The sequence below is a fragment of the Pristis pectinata genome, chromosome 2 (assembly GCF_009764475.1).
Source record: "Pristis pectinata isolate sPriPec2 chromosome 2, sPriPec2.1.pri, whole genome shotgun sequence".
NCBI lineage: Eukaryota > Metazoa > Chordata > Chondrichthyes > Rhinopristiformes > Pristidae > Pristis > Pristis pectinata.
This window is the reverse complement of record NC_067406.1, coordinates 92,431,204-92,447,484: the sequence shown is the minus strand read 5'-3', so window position 1 is coordinate 92,447,484 and position 16,281 is coordinate 92,431,204. Positions and strand designations below refer to the sequence as shown.

Genomic DNA, 16,281 nt, shown 5'->3' with positions numbered 1-16,281 from the left:
CTACAGCTTCCTGTGGCAGCTTGTTCCACACACCCACCACCCTCTGTGTGGTAAAAGTTGCTCCTGAAGTCTCTTTTAAATCTTTCCCCTCTGACCTTAAATCTATGTCCTCTAGTTTTAGAACCCCACCCACCCCCCACCACCCTGGGATAAAGACTGTGGCCATCCACCTTACCTACATCCCTCACAATCTTATATACCTCTAAACATGAATCCATCTAAATGTGTTTTAAATGTTGTAATTGTACCTGCCTCTACTACTTTCTCTGGCAGCTCGTTCCATATATGCACCACCCTCTATGTCAAAAGCTTACCCCTCAGATCACCTTTAAACGTTTCCCCTCTCGTCGTAAACCTATGCCCTCTAGTTTTAGATCCCCCTGTCCTGGGAAAGGACTGTGACCATTCACCTTATTTGTGCCCCTCATGCGCCTCTGGAATGGTACCCCAATGGCTGCAGCAAGACTGGTGGAAGACTGCCGAATTTCTGTGAAGGAAACTGAAAATGATCAGGGAGAAACATCCCAACCAGATCTTGGTTTTGAAGGATTGCTGCAGAAGGCACTATTTTCAACATAGTGGCTGTGGATCAGGCTGGTTGATAGAATTACAAGTGGCAGAGGTGCAATGGTGAGGGGGAAAATGCCATCATCCTGAGAGAAGCCAGCAGGTTTGTGCTTCATGGAGCCGCTACCTCTCCCCCAGACAGCACCTCTGTAATCTCAGTCAAACCGCTCAACCATGACGGCAGCAGTCTGAACTAGTATGTTTGCAAGTTGACCTCGTATAAAATAGTCAGAACTGGCGGCTGGCTGATCCTGGATGCTTCAGTGTGAATTTCTACTGGTCCTCTGTGGGTGCCTTCTCCTTTCCACCTCCTCATCCACGAAAATACTGTAGATCAGTTACAGATTTGGGCAGAGAAGTGGCAGATGGAGTTTAATCTGGGCAAGTGTGAGGTGTTACACTTTGGGAGGTCAAACGAAAGAAGAAAGTATACAGTTAATGGTAGGCCCCTTAATAGCATTGAGGTACAGAGGGATCTTGGAGTCCAGGTCCATAGTTAACCAAAAGTAGCTACGCACGTGGATAAGGTGGTAAGGAGGGCATATGGAACGCTTGCCTTCATTGGTAGGGATGTTGTTTATAAAAGTAAGGAAGTCTTTCTGTAGCTATATAAAACTTTAGTCAGACCACACTTGGAGTATCGTGTGCAGTTCTGGTTGCCCCATTAAGGGAAGGATGTGGAGATCATGGAAAAGATGCAGTAGAGGTTTACCAGGATGCTCCCTGGATTAGAGGGTATGAGCTATAAGGACAGGTTGGACAAACTTGGGTTGTTCTCCTTAGGGCATTAGAAGCTGAAGGGAGACCTGACAGAAGTTTTTAAAGTTATAAGAGACATAGATAGGGTAGACCGTCAGAATCTTTTCCCCAGGGTAGAAATGTCAAACACCAGAGGACATGCTTTTAAGGTTTGTGGGGGGGGGGGGGGAGTTTAAAAGCGACACAAGGGGCAAGTTTTTTGTACACAGAGAGTGGTGGGTGTCTGGAATGGGTGACCAGGGGTACTAGTGGAATCAGGGGGTTTGGTGGAGTTTAAGAGGCTTTTAGATAGACACATGAATATGAAAGGAATGGAGGGATATGGATGATAAACAGGAGGAGCACACTTAATATAAATCAGCATCAAAACTGGCACAACATTGTGGGTCGAATGGCCTGTCCAGCACTGTAATGTTCAATGTTCTATGAAAACCCACACCCACTTTTACAGGTCATGTTCTCACAAAGGACTTCCATCACCTGCTCCAGCCCAAATGCCCCTCCATCCCTTTAGGTGATGAAGGCTAGCTTTAAACAATGCCAGCAAGTATTGACTTTTGGTTCCCCAATCTCGGGAATGGAGGCAATGAAGAGCACAGTGAGTGTGGCTGAACGCAGAACTCCAAGTTAACCAATACTGTGTCCACATTCAGCAAAATCAAGGCAACTTTTCTCATATGTTATTTTCAGTAGCTTCACCACCAAAAATTGCATTCAGATTGAGTCTTCATGATAAAAAAAAGTATCCTGAAATGTTTCACAGAGCCATAATTTATAAGAAGACATCAAGCCTAAAAAGTAGATCTCAGGTGGAATGACACAAGCCTTGTTCAAAGGATTTGAGCTTGTTGGGGGGGGGGGGTCTTAAAGGATAAGAGGAATGTGGGGAACAGAGGGGTTAGGGAGTTTAGTGTGGGGAGTAGGATTTGCATGGATGAAGACACATATGCTACTGGTAGGATTAATAGGGTGGCGAGGGAGCGGGTGGAACCAGTGACACACATCAGAGAAATCCTCAGAAGGAGAATTATAGGGTTGGAGTGATCTATGGTGGCAGGGGGAGGGGTTGAACCTGAAGATAAAATTTGAGGCTTGGAGCAGGCAACATGAAGGTGGATAAAAGAAAGTAATGTTGCAGAGCCAGAAGGTAGAAGCCTTTATAATGCTACAGATAAAGGATTGGGAGCTCAGATTAGGCTACAGCTGGAGTATTGAAGGCAATTTAATACGGCCTGTTATTTTAAATGATATTAAAAGCATAAAATGTGACAGCGTAGGTTCATTTGAATGACCAATGGTTGATGAGATACAGTTACAATAAGTGAGTTGAAAAAAACTGGGGCTGAATTCACTGCAACAGAGAAACAAGGGAACCTTATTAAAAAAATGAGAGGATTTGAGAGAATAGATATTAAATACTATTAGTTAAGACTGTAAGGAGTCAGATAAAGAGCAAGAGGTGAAGTTTGCAAGAAACCAATAAATGAATGGGACTTGAGCCATTCTGTAGCAAATACCAAAGTATGTTGATTGAAATGAGATTTGATTGATTATGGAACTATTACAACAGTTAGGTATTTACTATCACCATTAGTACTATGTTAAGCTCCAATGATTTCCTTTTGTGCTTTAATGTTTGAGGGGGATAAAAACTGGTCTTTGACAACCAGTGCTAAAGGAGCATGAGAAAAATACTGTTGGTTGTATTCTATTCCGCAAACTCAGTTTCAGTAAAGAACCAAATGTTTTGGAGGTGAATACATCCAGCAGCCAATATTCTTGCACAGCATCTTTGCTTGCAACCAAAGATGACTTTACGCTGCTACGATTCCATAAATCCTGCATTCCTTTCTTCTAAGAGATAAAGCAGCTTATAGAATGATGGTATTTACATTAGTGGATTGAATGCAAGGACTGTAATTTTATTTTTATGCCAAAGGGGTAAACTTTAATCCCTCTTACAGTGTAAATGGTGGGTATGAATGGTGGTAATGAAGGATAATGGCAAAGATAAGTTTTCAATTCATACTTATATTTTCAGTAGCAATTTGTTGAAACAAGATGCCCTGGGCAGAAACAGGGGAACGTTTATGATTACATGTTAATTGAGGGGAAAGGAGGATGAACTGCACCACTTGGATACCCTCATAATTTTGGAACATTTACATTTGTGAAGTAAGGAAGCACTTTTGTACACAAAATTAATGGAAATGTACAACTTGCTTCCTTGAAAGACTAATGATGCTGAGTTTAGTGTAATTTTCAAAACCAACACTGATAGAATTTTATAAAGATATTGATGTACCTGATCAAAGGCTGGTAAATGGAGTTAAGCTGCAGAACCGCAATTATCTAACAATATCAGAATTAACTTGAGGGGCTGAAAGGACTCCTGCTATTCCTTTGATCTCATATTCTGATGAGCAAACTTTGGGCTTTCCTGATCTGCCTGGATAGATGATCATATCCTTAACTAGCGGAATCATCGGTAGTATTAAATCTCCTTCAGCTAAAACCAAACATAGCATGCCCTCTCATCCATACTTAGTACATGCCATGTGTCTGACAGATGCTAATATAAAAGAAACTGAATTCACATTTGTGCCACTCAGGCTTTTCCGGTGTCCACTTCCACATCTCCGGTTACAATAACACAGGCCTATTGGAGCAGTAATTTAACAAGAACCATCATTAACCCTGTCGTACCAGTGGTCAGTTTTGCATAATTTCACTATTTTAAGCTCCCCCTGCTGTGCAAGGCAAGGCTGATCCTTTGTTAACAAAGCAGCTTGTGCATCATCTACAATAATATATTGCATTAGTCTTTTGTATCAAAATAGAAAAAAACTTTCAACTGCACAACTTAGAACTACCCTGATATTGGCACGCAGCTCTCAACCAGCACACAAGCTCATTTTATCTGGTCCTTTCTAGGGCTCACTGCCACAATAATACTTAGCAGATGTTTTATAGCTAAATAGGAATATGAAAGAAAGATAGATTGAGTATCAGGCATAAACATACCTCTGGAAGAGGTGGGGAAATGTCAGTTCATTTTACGGATGTTATATCTTCATCCCAACTTTAATAGATCCCCAATTAAGATGAAGTTATTAATTATAACAATCATATTGCTATTTAAGTTTATTGTGGTAAACCATGGCTGTTTATGACTTTGTTTACATCAAACTGCCTTTTCAATTACAGTGTAAGGAATCACTTATTCTTTATTCTCTACTTCACATTCAGATTGTTTTTAACAGAAGAAGCTTTCAGTTGAAAAGATGGAGAAGTAAATTGTAATTAACTTTATGGAAAAACACCTTCCCATATCTGAATGACTATGTGAAGCTGCTCTCTGGTGAATTAAGACCAACAAGGTGACAGCTTCCTTCCACTTATTGTTCCAATAGCCTAGAAGGTTTCAATTGCTAGTGATGAGGTTTCTCTGCTTTGAGTTCCCAAAATGCCTAAAACGGGGCAGGTGAGAATGAGGAGAATACTTTGAGTGTTGGTATTTTGATGGGATCTTATTATTTGTGTCTGGGGTCTCTCATTTTTGTTGATACATCGCATTCTGTGTTTTGTGTGAATGGAGGATTGGGAGCAGTAGGCATCTTACTTTACAAGGTATAGACAATCATGTAACGTTTGTGCATTGGATTTCATTGTGTTAGAGTGCTTGAATGATCTGTGTTTTGTGGTATGCAATTCTGCACATTTGTTCAGCCCACACTGCTGATTTTGACACCTGCTTTTGGCCCTCAGCTGCAAAAGGTTCAATATCTCTGTAATAAGGGCACAGAAATTGGCTTCAATTCCACAAGGGTGGTGTTCATTGCCTGTCTCTAATTCCCAAATTAACTGAGTGGCTTTCTAGGCCACAGCAGTTAAGAGTCAATGACATTGATAGGGGCCTGGAATCAAATATAGATCAGAACAGGTACTGACTGCAACTTTCTTGCTGAAATTTTCTTGCTGATGGGTTTTTACAACTATTCAGTAGTTTCGTGGATGCCAATTTTTATAACACAGGTTTTCTTTAACTAAATTTAAATTCCACAACTGTTTTGGTGGCATTTGAACTAATGCCCCTAGATCATTAGTCCAGCCTTCCAGATTACCAGCTGGTAATGTTACTAATACACTACAAAATCCATAATGCAGCATCTGTGGCAATTAAAACAGCCCATAAATACTTGTCATCTGGTTTTACACCTCAGAAATTACCTCTTGAGTATAAGTACACAAGAGAGTACTAGTAGTTATTGGTGTCTGACCCAAAACATTAACTGTGTTTCACTTCCCACACGAGGCCTGACCTGCTGAGTATTTCCAGCAGTTCCTGGTTTTGTTTTAGATTTACAGCATCTGCAGGTTTTTTGATTTTCAACCATGGGACTGAATCCAATCAAGCTATCAAAAAGGAAAAGTGAAAGAAAGAGAAATCTGTCAGGAAAAAGAGGGTCAAGGTGCTTTTTTGTCAATTTTAATCAGGGAAAATCTGCAGTCATGAATATGGTTATCAGAAATGCTTCTTTCCACTGAAAATTATAAATGTTATTTTGTTCTGACTGCTGGAAAAGTTTCATGTCCATAATACTTGTGATTGTGTTAACAGAATTAAATTCTCTTTGTCAGGAATGCATCATCAAAATGCATCTTCAGATCAATGTATAACTCCCAAATACCACCCAAATATCTGTTGATAAGAAATGGAGTTTCAATACTATTGATTTCACAGTGAATTGAGAAAAAGAGGAATAAAATTCTTCTGAAAGTTAGTACAATCTTAAAAGAGAAAGACTGTAGTGTGTAAATTTGCAACATGCAAAGAACTACAGTATCATCTGGGAATAATCCAGTGTGACACGTTACAAAAGAGTGGTCAATACCCCTGCCTATATTGTAATCCAAGTTTGTTGCTTCTGCTCTGTGTCCTCTGGCTTTAGTCGGGAGACAAAGGGAAATGTCGACCTATTCAGAGATTGGATGCTTCTCTTCTCCGGGGTTAAGAAGTCACATGCTGAACAGTTCTGCTGACCTCTGGTTAGGATCCAACCCACTCCTTGCAATGGGACAAATGCAGGAGTTTACAATGATCACACAGAAATAAAAAAGGATCCTGAGAAACTAAATACCTGAGGCTTTGCTTTCTACTCCTCAGCTGTGCAGAATTATTTCATTTTACATAGTGGATCTTTCCAAATGAACAGTGTGATCCTGTGGGCAACAGGCATTGGATCCATGAGGAGCTCCCATGTACACTTCTTGATACAGTGGGAAACGTCATACTATTTTCACCAGAAGAGAAACATATGTTGTCATCTGAAATTAAGGAATACTTACTCCCAACATTAGAGATACTCTGTATATATCTAACATTAAGGCATGGTCTTGCTGAATGCCTCTTAGAGACTGAGAGAAAACAATGGCTGTCCCTTTTACTCCTGAAATTCCCATATGATCTGTCCTTGGCCCCTTCCCATTTCTCATACACAATCTATCCACTGGTTATGTCACCTGTAAGCACGCCAAGATTTACTTGTCTACTAGTAAAACTCAGCAGACTGCTCCACACCCTCTCTTGACCCCTTCATTGTTATAAACATTCAGATTGCTTGTCCAGCATCCAGTACTTCAAGAGCAGAAATTTCATCCAACTAAAGAAAATATTGGGATGACTGAAGCTAATATCTTTAGGCCCCAGTATAAGCTCCATTCCCTAGCCACTTGTTTCGTCCTTCTACCTGGCTAACATCTGGGGCTGAATATGACCTTTCATATCCTTGGCATCCTGACCTAGACCTGAGCTTTGAATCTTAGATATTCTCCATCACTAAGATTACCAGTTTACACTTGGTAACATTCCTCATCTCCTCCCTTGTCTCAGCTCATCCACAACTTCAATACTCATCCATGTTTATGTTGCTTCTAGACTTCATTACTCTAATGATTCCTTTTCTGGTCTTCCTTCTTCCAAAAACTCAGCCAAACTTCTGTTGTCCATGTCCTAACTTGTGCGTGTGATGGCTCCTGGTCTGACAAAATGTCAATTTTAAAGTTTTCATCTCTCTCCACGGCCTCCGTTTCTAGAACATCATGAGTCTCCTAGAGTTGTGTGCTCCTCCAGTTCTAGTCTTTGGCATGTTAATTACTCCATCATTAGTGGCCAGCTTCCAGGGTCCTAAGGTCTGCATAAATCTCTCCATACTCCATAAATTTACTCCATAAATCTCTCTGCTTATCCACCTCTTTCTCCTGAAGCACTCCTTAACATCACTTCTGTTGACCAACCTTTTGATCCTCTGTCCAAGTATCTGGTTCTGTGGATTGGTGTGAAGTAATTTTTGAGCACACTCCTATGAGTCACTTTAGAAAGATTGACAATGTTAAAGATTCTACAAAGAATGAGAGGTTATTTGACTGAAACTTACCAAATTCCTAATGGGTTCACAGCTGGGAAGATGTCTCCCTTGGCTATGGAGCGTAAAACTAGAGTTGCGTGCTCAAAATAAGGGTAGGTCATTTAGGACTGAAATTTCTTCACTGAGAGGGTGGCGAATCTTTGGGATTCTCTAAGTCAGAGGGCTGTAGAGGCTCAGATACTGAATCAGAATCAGAATCAGATTTATTATCACTGACATATGACATGAAATCTGTTGTTTTGCAGCAGCAGTACAGTGCAAAGACATAAAGATCTATAAATTACAAAAATAAAAAAAAGTGCAAAAAGAGGAATAATGAGGTAGTGAGACCATTAGACATAGGAGCAGAATTAGGCCATTCGGCCCTTCGAGTCTGCTCTGCCATTCGATCATGGCTGATTTATTTTTCCTTGTCAACTCCATTCTCCTGCCTTCTCCCCATAACCTTTGACGCCCTTACTAATCAAGAACCTATCAACCTCCGCTTTAAATATACTCAGTGACTCGGCCTCCACAGGCATCTGTGGCAATGAATTCCACAGATTCACCACCCTCTGGTTAAAGAAATTCCTCCTTATCTCTGTTGTAAAGGGATGCCCTTCTATTCTGAGGCTGTGGCCTCTGGTCCTAGACTCTCCCACTACTGGAAACATCCTCTCCACATCCACTCTATCCAGGCCTTTCAATAATCGGTAGGTTTCAATGAGATCCCCCCTCATCCTTCTAAACTCCAGTGAGTACAGGCCTAGAGCCATCAAATTTTCCTCATGTGTTAACCCTTTCATTCCCAGGATCATTCTTGTAAACCTCTTCTGGACCCTCTCCAATGCCAGCATATCCTTCCTTAGATATGGAGCCCAAAAGTGCTCATAATACTCCAAATGTGGTCTGACCAACACCTTATAAAGCCTCAGCATTACATCCTTGCTTTTATATTCTAGTCCTCTTGAAATGAATACTAACATTGCATTTGCCTTCCTTACTACTGACTGAACCTGCAAGTTAACCTTTAGGGAATCCTGTACTAGGACTCCCAAGTCCCTTTGCAGCTCTGATTTCTGAATTTGCTCCCCATTTAGAAAATAGTCTACGCCTTATTCCTTCTACCAAAGTGCATGACCGTACACTTCCCTACGCTGTATTCCACCTGCCACTTCTTTGCCCATTCTCCCAACCTGTCCAAGTCCTTCTGCAGACTCCCTGCTTCCTCAACACTACCTGCCCCTCCACCTATCTTTGTATCATCCGCAAACCTGGCCACAAAGCCCTCAATCCTGTCATCCAGATCATTAACATATAACGTGAAAAGTAGCGGACCCAACACCGACCCCTGCGGAACACCACTAGTCACTGGCAGCCAACCAGAAAAAGCTCCCTTTATTCCCACTCTTTGCCTTCTGCCAGTCAGCCAATCTTCTATCCATGCTGGTACCTTTCCTGTAATACCATGGGCTCCTATCTTGTTTAGTAGCCTCATATGCGGAATCTTGTCAAAGGCCTTCTGAAAATCCAAGTAAACAGCATCCACTGACTCTCCTTTGTCTATCCCGTCTGTCACTTCCTCAAAGAATTTCAACATGTTTGTTAGGCAAATTCTCCCCTTAAGGAAAGCATGCTGACTTTGGCCTATTTTATCATGAGCTTCCAAGTACCCTGAAACCTCATCCTTACTAACGGACCCTAACATCTTGCCAGCCACTGAAGTCAGGCTAACTGGCCAATAATTTCCTGTCTTTTGCCTCCCTCCCTTCTGAAAGAGTAGAGTGACATTTGCGATTTTCCAGTCCTCCAGAACCATTCCTGACTCTAGTGATTCTTGAAAGATCACTACTAATGCCTCCACAATTTCCTCAGCTGCCTCTTTCAGAGCCCTGGGGTGTAGTCCATCCGGTGCAGGTGACTTATCCACCTTCAGACCTTCCAGTTTCCCAAGCACCTTCTTCTTAGTTATAGCGACTACACTCACTTCTGCCCCCTGACTCTCTCAAATTTCTGGCATGTTGCTGGTGTGTTCCACAGTGAAGACTGATGCAAAATACTTATTCAGTTCATCCACCATTTCTGTCATTCCCTGTTACTGTCTCTCCAGCATCATTTTCCAGCGGTCCGATGTCCATTCTTGCCTCTCTTGTACACTTCATATATCTGAAAAAACTTTTGGTATCCTCTTTTATATTATTGGCTAACTTGCCTTCATATTTCATATTTTCTCCCCTTATTGCTTTTTTAGTGGCCTTCTGTTGGTTTTTAAAAGCTTCCCAATCCTTTAGCTTCCCACTAATGTTTGCAATATTGTATGCTCTCTCTTTTGCTTTTATGCTGTCCTTGACTTCCCTTGTCGTCCACGGTTACCTCATCCTCCCTTCAGAATGCTTCTTCTTCTTTGGGATGAACTGATCCTGCATCTTCTGAATTACTCCCAGAAACTCCTGCCATTGCTGCTCTACCATCATCCCTGCTGGGGTGCCCTTCCAATCAACTTTGGCCAGCTTCTCTCTAATGCCTCTGTAGTTACCTTTACTCAACTGTAATACCAATACATTGGATTTCAGCCCTCCCTCTCAAACTGCAGGGTGAATTCTATCATATTATGATCACTGCCTCTTAAGGGTTCCTTAACCTTAAGCTCCCTAACCAAATCTGGTTCATTGCACAACACTGTCCAGAATTGCCTTTTTCCTCATGGGCTCAACCACAAGATGCTCTAAAAGGCCAGCTCGTTCTACAAATTCCTTCTCTTGGAATCAAGTACCAAGCTGATTTTCCCAATCTACCTGCATATTGAAATCCCCCATGACCACCATAACATTGCCCTTTTTACACGCCTTTTCTATCTCCTGTTGTAATTTGTACCCCACATCCTGGCTACTATTTGGAAGCCTGTATATAATTCACATCAGGGTCTTTTTACCCTTGCAGTTTCCTAACTTGACCAACAAGGATTCTACATCTTCTGATCTATGTCACTTCTTTCTAAGGATTTGATTTCATTTTTTACGAACAGACCCGCCCCACCCCCTCTGCCCACCTGCCTGTCTTTTCGATAGGATGTGTACCTTTGGACGTTTAGCTCCCAACCACGACTCTGTGATGCCCACAACATCATATCTGCCGATTTCTAACTACGCTATGAGCTCATCTACCTTATTTTGAGTGTTCATGGGTTCATGGATTGTTCAGTAATCTCATGGCGAGGAGAGAGAGCTGTTCTTGAATCACTGAGTTTGGGTCTTCAGGCTTCTGTACCTCCTCCCTTATGGTAGTAATGATAAGAGGGCAAGTCTCGGATGGTTAAGATCCTTAATGATAGATGCCACCTTCTTGAAGCACCACCTCTTCAATATGTCATCGATGGTGGGGAGGGCTGTGCCTGTGATGGAGCTGGCTGAGTCTACAACCCTCTTGCAATCCTGTGTATTGGCGCCTCCATACCAGGCTGTGATGCAACCAGTCAGAATGCTCTCCACCGTACATCTGTAGAAATTTGCAAGAGTCTTTGGTGACATACCAAATCTCCCCAAACTCCTAATGAAGTAGAGCTGCTGGCGTACCTTCCTAGTGTTTGCATCAGTGTGTTGGGCCTCTGAGATGTTGAGACCCAGGAACGTGAAGCTGCTCACTCCTTCCACCGCTGACCCCTTAATGAAGACTGGTGTGTGTTCTCCTGACTTCCCCTTCCTGAAGTCCACTATCAGTTCCTTGGTCTTGCTGATGCTGAGTGCAAGGTTGTTGTTGCGACATCACTCAACCAGCCAATCTATCTCACTCCTGTACGCCTCCTCATCGCCAACTGAGATTCTACCAATGATAGTGGTAAAGGGCCAAAGGCTCGAAGGGCCAAGTGGCCTACACTTGCTCATAATTCTTAAGTTCATATGTTCTAATATACATGCCAGTTATTGTTCCAGATATAAATTGGAGGATGATTCAACACCATTTGTCACTGCATCAAGTTCAATGCCTTGTATCCTCAGAACAATATTTTGCATTTATATACACAAGTGACTCTGGGGAGCATGACAGGAAAACTTGAGAAACAAAATTATTGTATCGTATCTATATTTTGTAACAAATGTTTGTGTATGCATGCATTTGATATTAATACATTAGTTACTGTTCATAACTGCATTATTCATTTTTTAAAATTCAAATGAATAATGTTTATGTAATTAATAGTAACTAATAGTAACATAAACTTTTATCTGTGACACTGTAAAGTATGGTTGGAAACACAAGTTGGCATTATATCTCCACTATACCCTGTACTTCTGAGAGTAACAAGAGGAGGGCTGCAAGGATTGCATTGTTAACACTAAGCTTTGAATCAGTCTATGGGTAATGCCTATTTTGTTCCAACCTAACAAAAAAAAACTGATGGCGGAACTCAAGGGGTCAGGCAGCATTTGTGGAGGGAAATGGACAGTCGACATTTTGGGTTCCAGATAAAGGGTCTCGACCTGAAATGTTGACTGTCCATTTCCCACCGCAGATGTTTCCTGACCTGCTGAATTCCTCCAGCGGCGTGTTTTCTGCTCCAGATTCCAGTATTTGCAGTCTCTTGTGTCTTCTTTTCAAATGCCGCCATCAAAAAGCATTTGTCTTTACCACTGACTCCTTTCTAAAAGAAATTTTTTTCTTTGCCAGACCAGAAAGTGGTGTCAATGAGGCATTATGTAGATGACTGATGCAAATTCAGCACCAACATTTTTACAACAAGGTTAGAAGCCCAAACTCTCTTCACAGACCTTCTTTAACTGAAAGCAGTGAGATGTTAGCATTAAGTAACCACCAGGAGTTCAGCAGTCCTTCCATGTAGCCAAGATGGTAGAAGATTGTTAAAGGCATGGATGGGGCTGTTTAGAATGGTGTTGGGATGGAGGTTGGAGGAGTGTGTATGGTCAAAAGACAATGAAGACAAAACTTAGGATGATTTTGATGGAGGCACTGGGAACAGCTATTACCCTGCCCTTAAAATAATCCTCCACAAAACATGTCTCTGTCTTTTCAGGCTAATCATGGACAATCTCTTTAAGCAATATTAGTTTTCCCATTTCGTGCTATGAGCAAGAAGTGATCTTATTTGCAATTACCATCAGGAATCTACCTATGGAATGTGATTCTGACTGTCATCTGTAATGAATTTCCCTTCCTTTTCCAGTGTGATGTTGGCCACTACGTTCAGAAATAATAGGGGACATACTTCCAGCGGAAAAACTGCAATGGGTCCACTCTAGAGACTTTTGTATCAGTGCAGCTCCATCTAATGAAAACAACAATATACTTACACAACACTTTTCATGTAAGAAACATCACAAGGTGCCACACTGGAGCATTATCAGACAATGGTTGACATCAAATAAGGAGATATTAGATGAAGAAAAGCTTAGTCAAAGAGGAAGGATACCTTAAAAGCCGAAAGAAGACAAAAGGCAGAGAGATTTAGGGAGGCAGGTCCCAAACTTGGGGCTTTGGTTTCACCTCTCACTGAAGAGTAAACCTAATTATCTGTGGTGTATTTGGTTTCCTTAAAATGTCATCTAACAACATAGATATTTCTCTAGACATTTACTTCAATGGCTGGCTGAAAAGTTCTTTGGAAAATGAACACACTGTAAGTGAAAAAAAATGGTAGGGAAAGAGTTAAGGTTGCATAGATCCGGGTGACAGTTCAGATATCAGATTTTAGACATCAGACTATACATAGGCAGCACAGATGTGATAATATATCATCTTCTAAATGTCTGCATTTTGAATAATTACCAGCTTGCTGTGTGCAACAGCAACAAATGTTCTGTTCTGATACAAAGGGCATCCAGTCTCAAAACCATTATTCATTTCTGGTGAATAAAATAAGCTGATTGTATTTGAAAAGTTAATAGGTTGAATATTTGAAATTCTTCTGCTGATTTGGATCCCATACTAAATATTATCTAGTAATTTGGGCTGTAACACTGGTGTGTCCTTACTCTGTCTGGTCAGTCAGTTACTGGTCAAGGTAATGATGCAATTCTAAGATATCTGAACTGGAAGTGTGAATTGCAGTGTACAGTTTATAGAAGTAATTACAGAAAAACAATCCAAATCTGTGTCCAAAATCTAAGAGGATCAGCCAATTGAACATTATAAGGGGTGAGCTCTTCTCTCTTGCTTTTGTGTTCTCTTTTCATCAGCATATATTTCAAAATGTTTTTCCATCCTTGACATCTGTGTTAAATAAATAAACAGGCCTGAAAATAAACTGACACCTTTGTTACAGATTGTCATAGTTCCCTTCCAGGTAATAAAAGTAAACTTAAAAAAGTAAATCAAAGTAAATAAATTGCATCATAATAAAAAATTCTTTCACAACCACTGGAACAGCAAGGAAACCTGAGGAAACTGAAGAAAACAAGGTATAGTACCATCAAAAAGAATGTGCAAGTGAGGTTTAACCAGTGCAAACAAATTGCAGTTTTCAGTTCTCTTAAAACATATAATGAATCTTACCTTTATCACAAAAATTGTAGCAGTTCAAGAAGTCATCATTACTTTCCCAAGGTGCATGTTAAACTTTGGCTTTGCCAGTAACATACACATTCCATGAAAGAGTAAAAAAATAATTCAGCAAGTACCATATTAGTTCCATACTGTGTACAAAATATACCGATATATAATAAATACTTTAAAGGCCAGGTGCTATCATGGCCTTTCACCAGGTGGGTCTGGTACTTCTAAGTTAATAGTAAATGTAAATCACAGTATTAGTGCTGAGTTGTTCAGTGACTTTGAACTGAATCCTCCTTACACTTTTAATTATAATCTAACTACAGCAGTGAAATCACACCAACCTTATGCCCAACTGCCTGCAGACAACTTCAGCATCTGCTTCATCCCAGTGGTCATCGCACACAGTTCCCCATTGCCCAGAACGATAGACTTCCACCCGGCCTTCATATTCAGAGCTACCACCAACCAGTCGGATTGGAACAAATACAGATGCTAAAGTTAAACCAAAAAATGCATTGTTAAAACTACTCTGCTATCATTTATAAACAATGAAAACAGTTTCTGTTTCTGAGATAAATCTCCACAAGCAAACAAATTGATGTAAGGTACTTTAACGTAGTTCCATCGTTAGTGGTAAGTAAGTGAATTAATTTCTCCACTGTGAATTCCACAATTAAATTGCATGAAAGCATAGTTTTTCATTGAATTTTTCATTTATTTGATCACAATTCTTTTTTGTAAGTAAACAAAGAATGAACACCAAAGTCAGTCTGTTGGTTATGAAAGCTAAATTAAAGTTAAATTATAAAGTAGGTGAACAAAGCAGCCTCTTGCTGTTCAGGATAAAATGCTTGGTAATTTGATTGGATATACCTGGAAATGTGTTCTAATTCCCAGCAATGTCATCACTCACTGTCATGAGCAATTGGACATAACAAAGTTGTAGACATAATTTTGATCTTGCTTATTTTTTCATCATTGAAGTATTAGAGCATAAAGTGGTATTTTTCTGAAATGTATTGGAACAGATCATTAGATGAGCTCACGAATACATCATTACCTTTGGGAGGGTAACAAGTAACCACAGCCACCCGCTTGTAGAAGCAGTTGCCACGCTGCCTGGTCTCCTTTGCACACTCAAATAAACTGTGTTCATCACCTCGGCACTGGACATTACTCCAGTGAACAGGAGCCAGTGTCAGTCCAGAAAGGGAGGTCTGGCCAGCTTTGCCACTTTGACTGAATAGAATGAAAAGATACAAAGTTATAAACATGTGAATCATTCAAATAGCAAATAGTAAATAGATTAGTGCATACTCTTGGCTTGTCTTAATCAGGATTCTGAATTTGTATACAAATCTCAAACAAACTTTGAAGTATCATTCCCAAATGAGTTGGCCAAATGTGCCAAGTCATAGAAGTCCAAGTATACCATGGTTCCCTTGGCTTTATAAGGGGTGGAGTTGCAATGGGCCTTATAAGAGAAGGGCTGATGTACCAGCCAGCCCAACACAAGAAATTGGACCCACCACTCAGATTTATGCTTGGGACATGGTCAATACCTCTGAAGGAGGAAGACTTTTCCTCACAAGAGTTGTCCTTCTTGCAAGTATGGCAAAGGTGACATGCAGGGGCATGAGGAAGTGGGATCAAGCAGAGGCATGGTCCCTATAGTCATCATCTAGAGGGCACATTGTGGCATTAAGTTATGGATACATATGCACATGTACATCCCATAGCATTGACATCCATGCCTGCCCTTCCAAATGCTGGCACCATCCACTGACAAAGTGTTTTACACTATAGCGCAGTCGCATGACCTCCCCCACTCCCACCCACTATTCCTGAACTGATCTGACACTCTGGTACTCCTAGACCCCTGGAGCAGCTGGGCATCTGAACTGCATGGGCACCCTTAGTGTATACTTAAAATAGAGATTTTCTCCCTGGCCTTCTGAACTATGATAGACTAAAACAGAGGTCACCAGCAGGCAGATCTCACCATTCAAAAAAACTGGTCAGTTTTTGGACCATATTCAAA

The 16,281-nt window shown here is 40.9% G+C and overlaps 1 protein-coding gene across 2 annotated transcripts in view; it reads right to left on the bottom strand.

The window, feature by feature from the left end:
• Window positions 1-16,281, bottom strand: part of prss12 (serine protease 12) — a 96,353-nt gene that overhangs the window by 61,354 nt on the left and 18,718 nt on the right. For both annotated transcript variants that reach the window (XM_052041280.1, XM_052041281.1), the window contains exons 3-4: window positions 15,301-15,479; window positions 14,582-14,732 (exon numbers count right to left, since the gene is read on the bottom strand). In XM_052041280.1, the coding sequence (XP_051897240.1) occupies window positions 14,582-14,732; window positions 15,301-15,479 (330 nt within the window). The remainder of the gene's footprint in view (window positions 1-14,581; window positions 14,733-15,300; window positions 15,480-16,281) is intronic.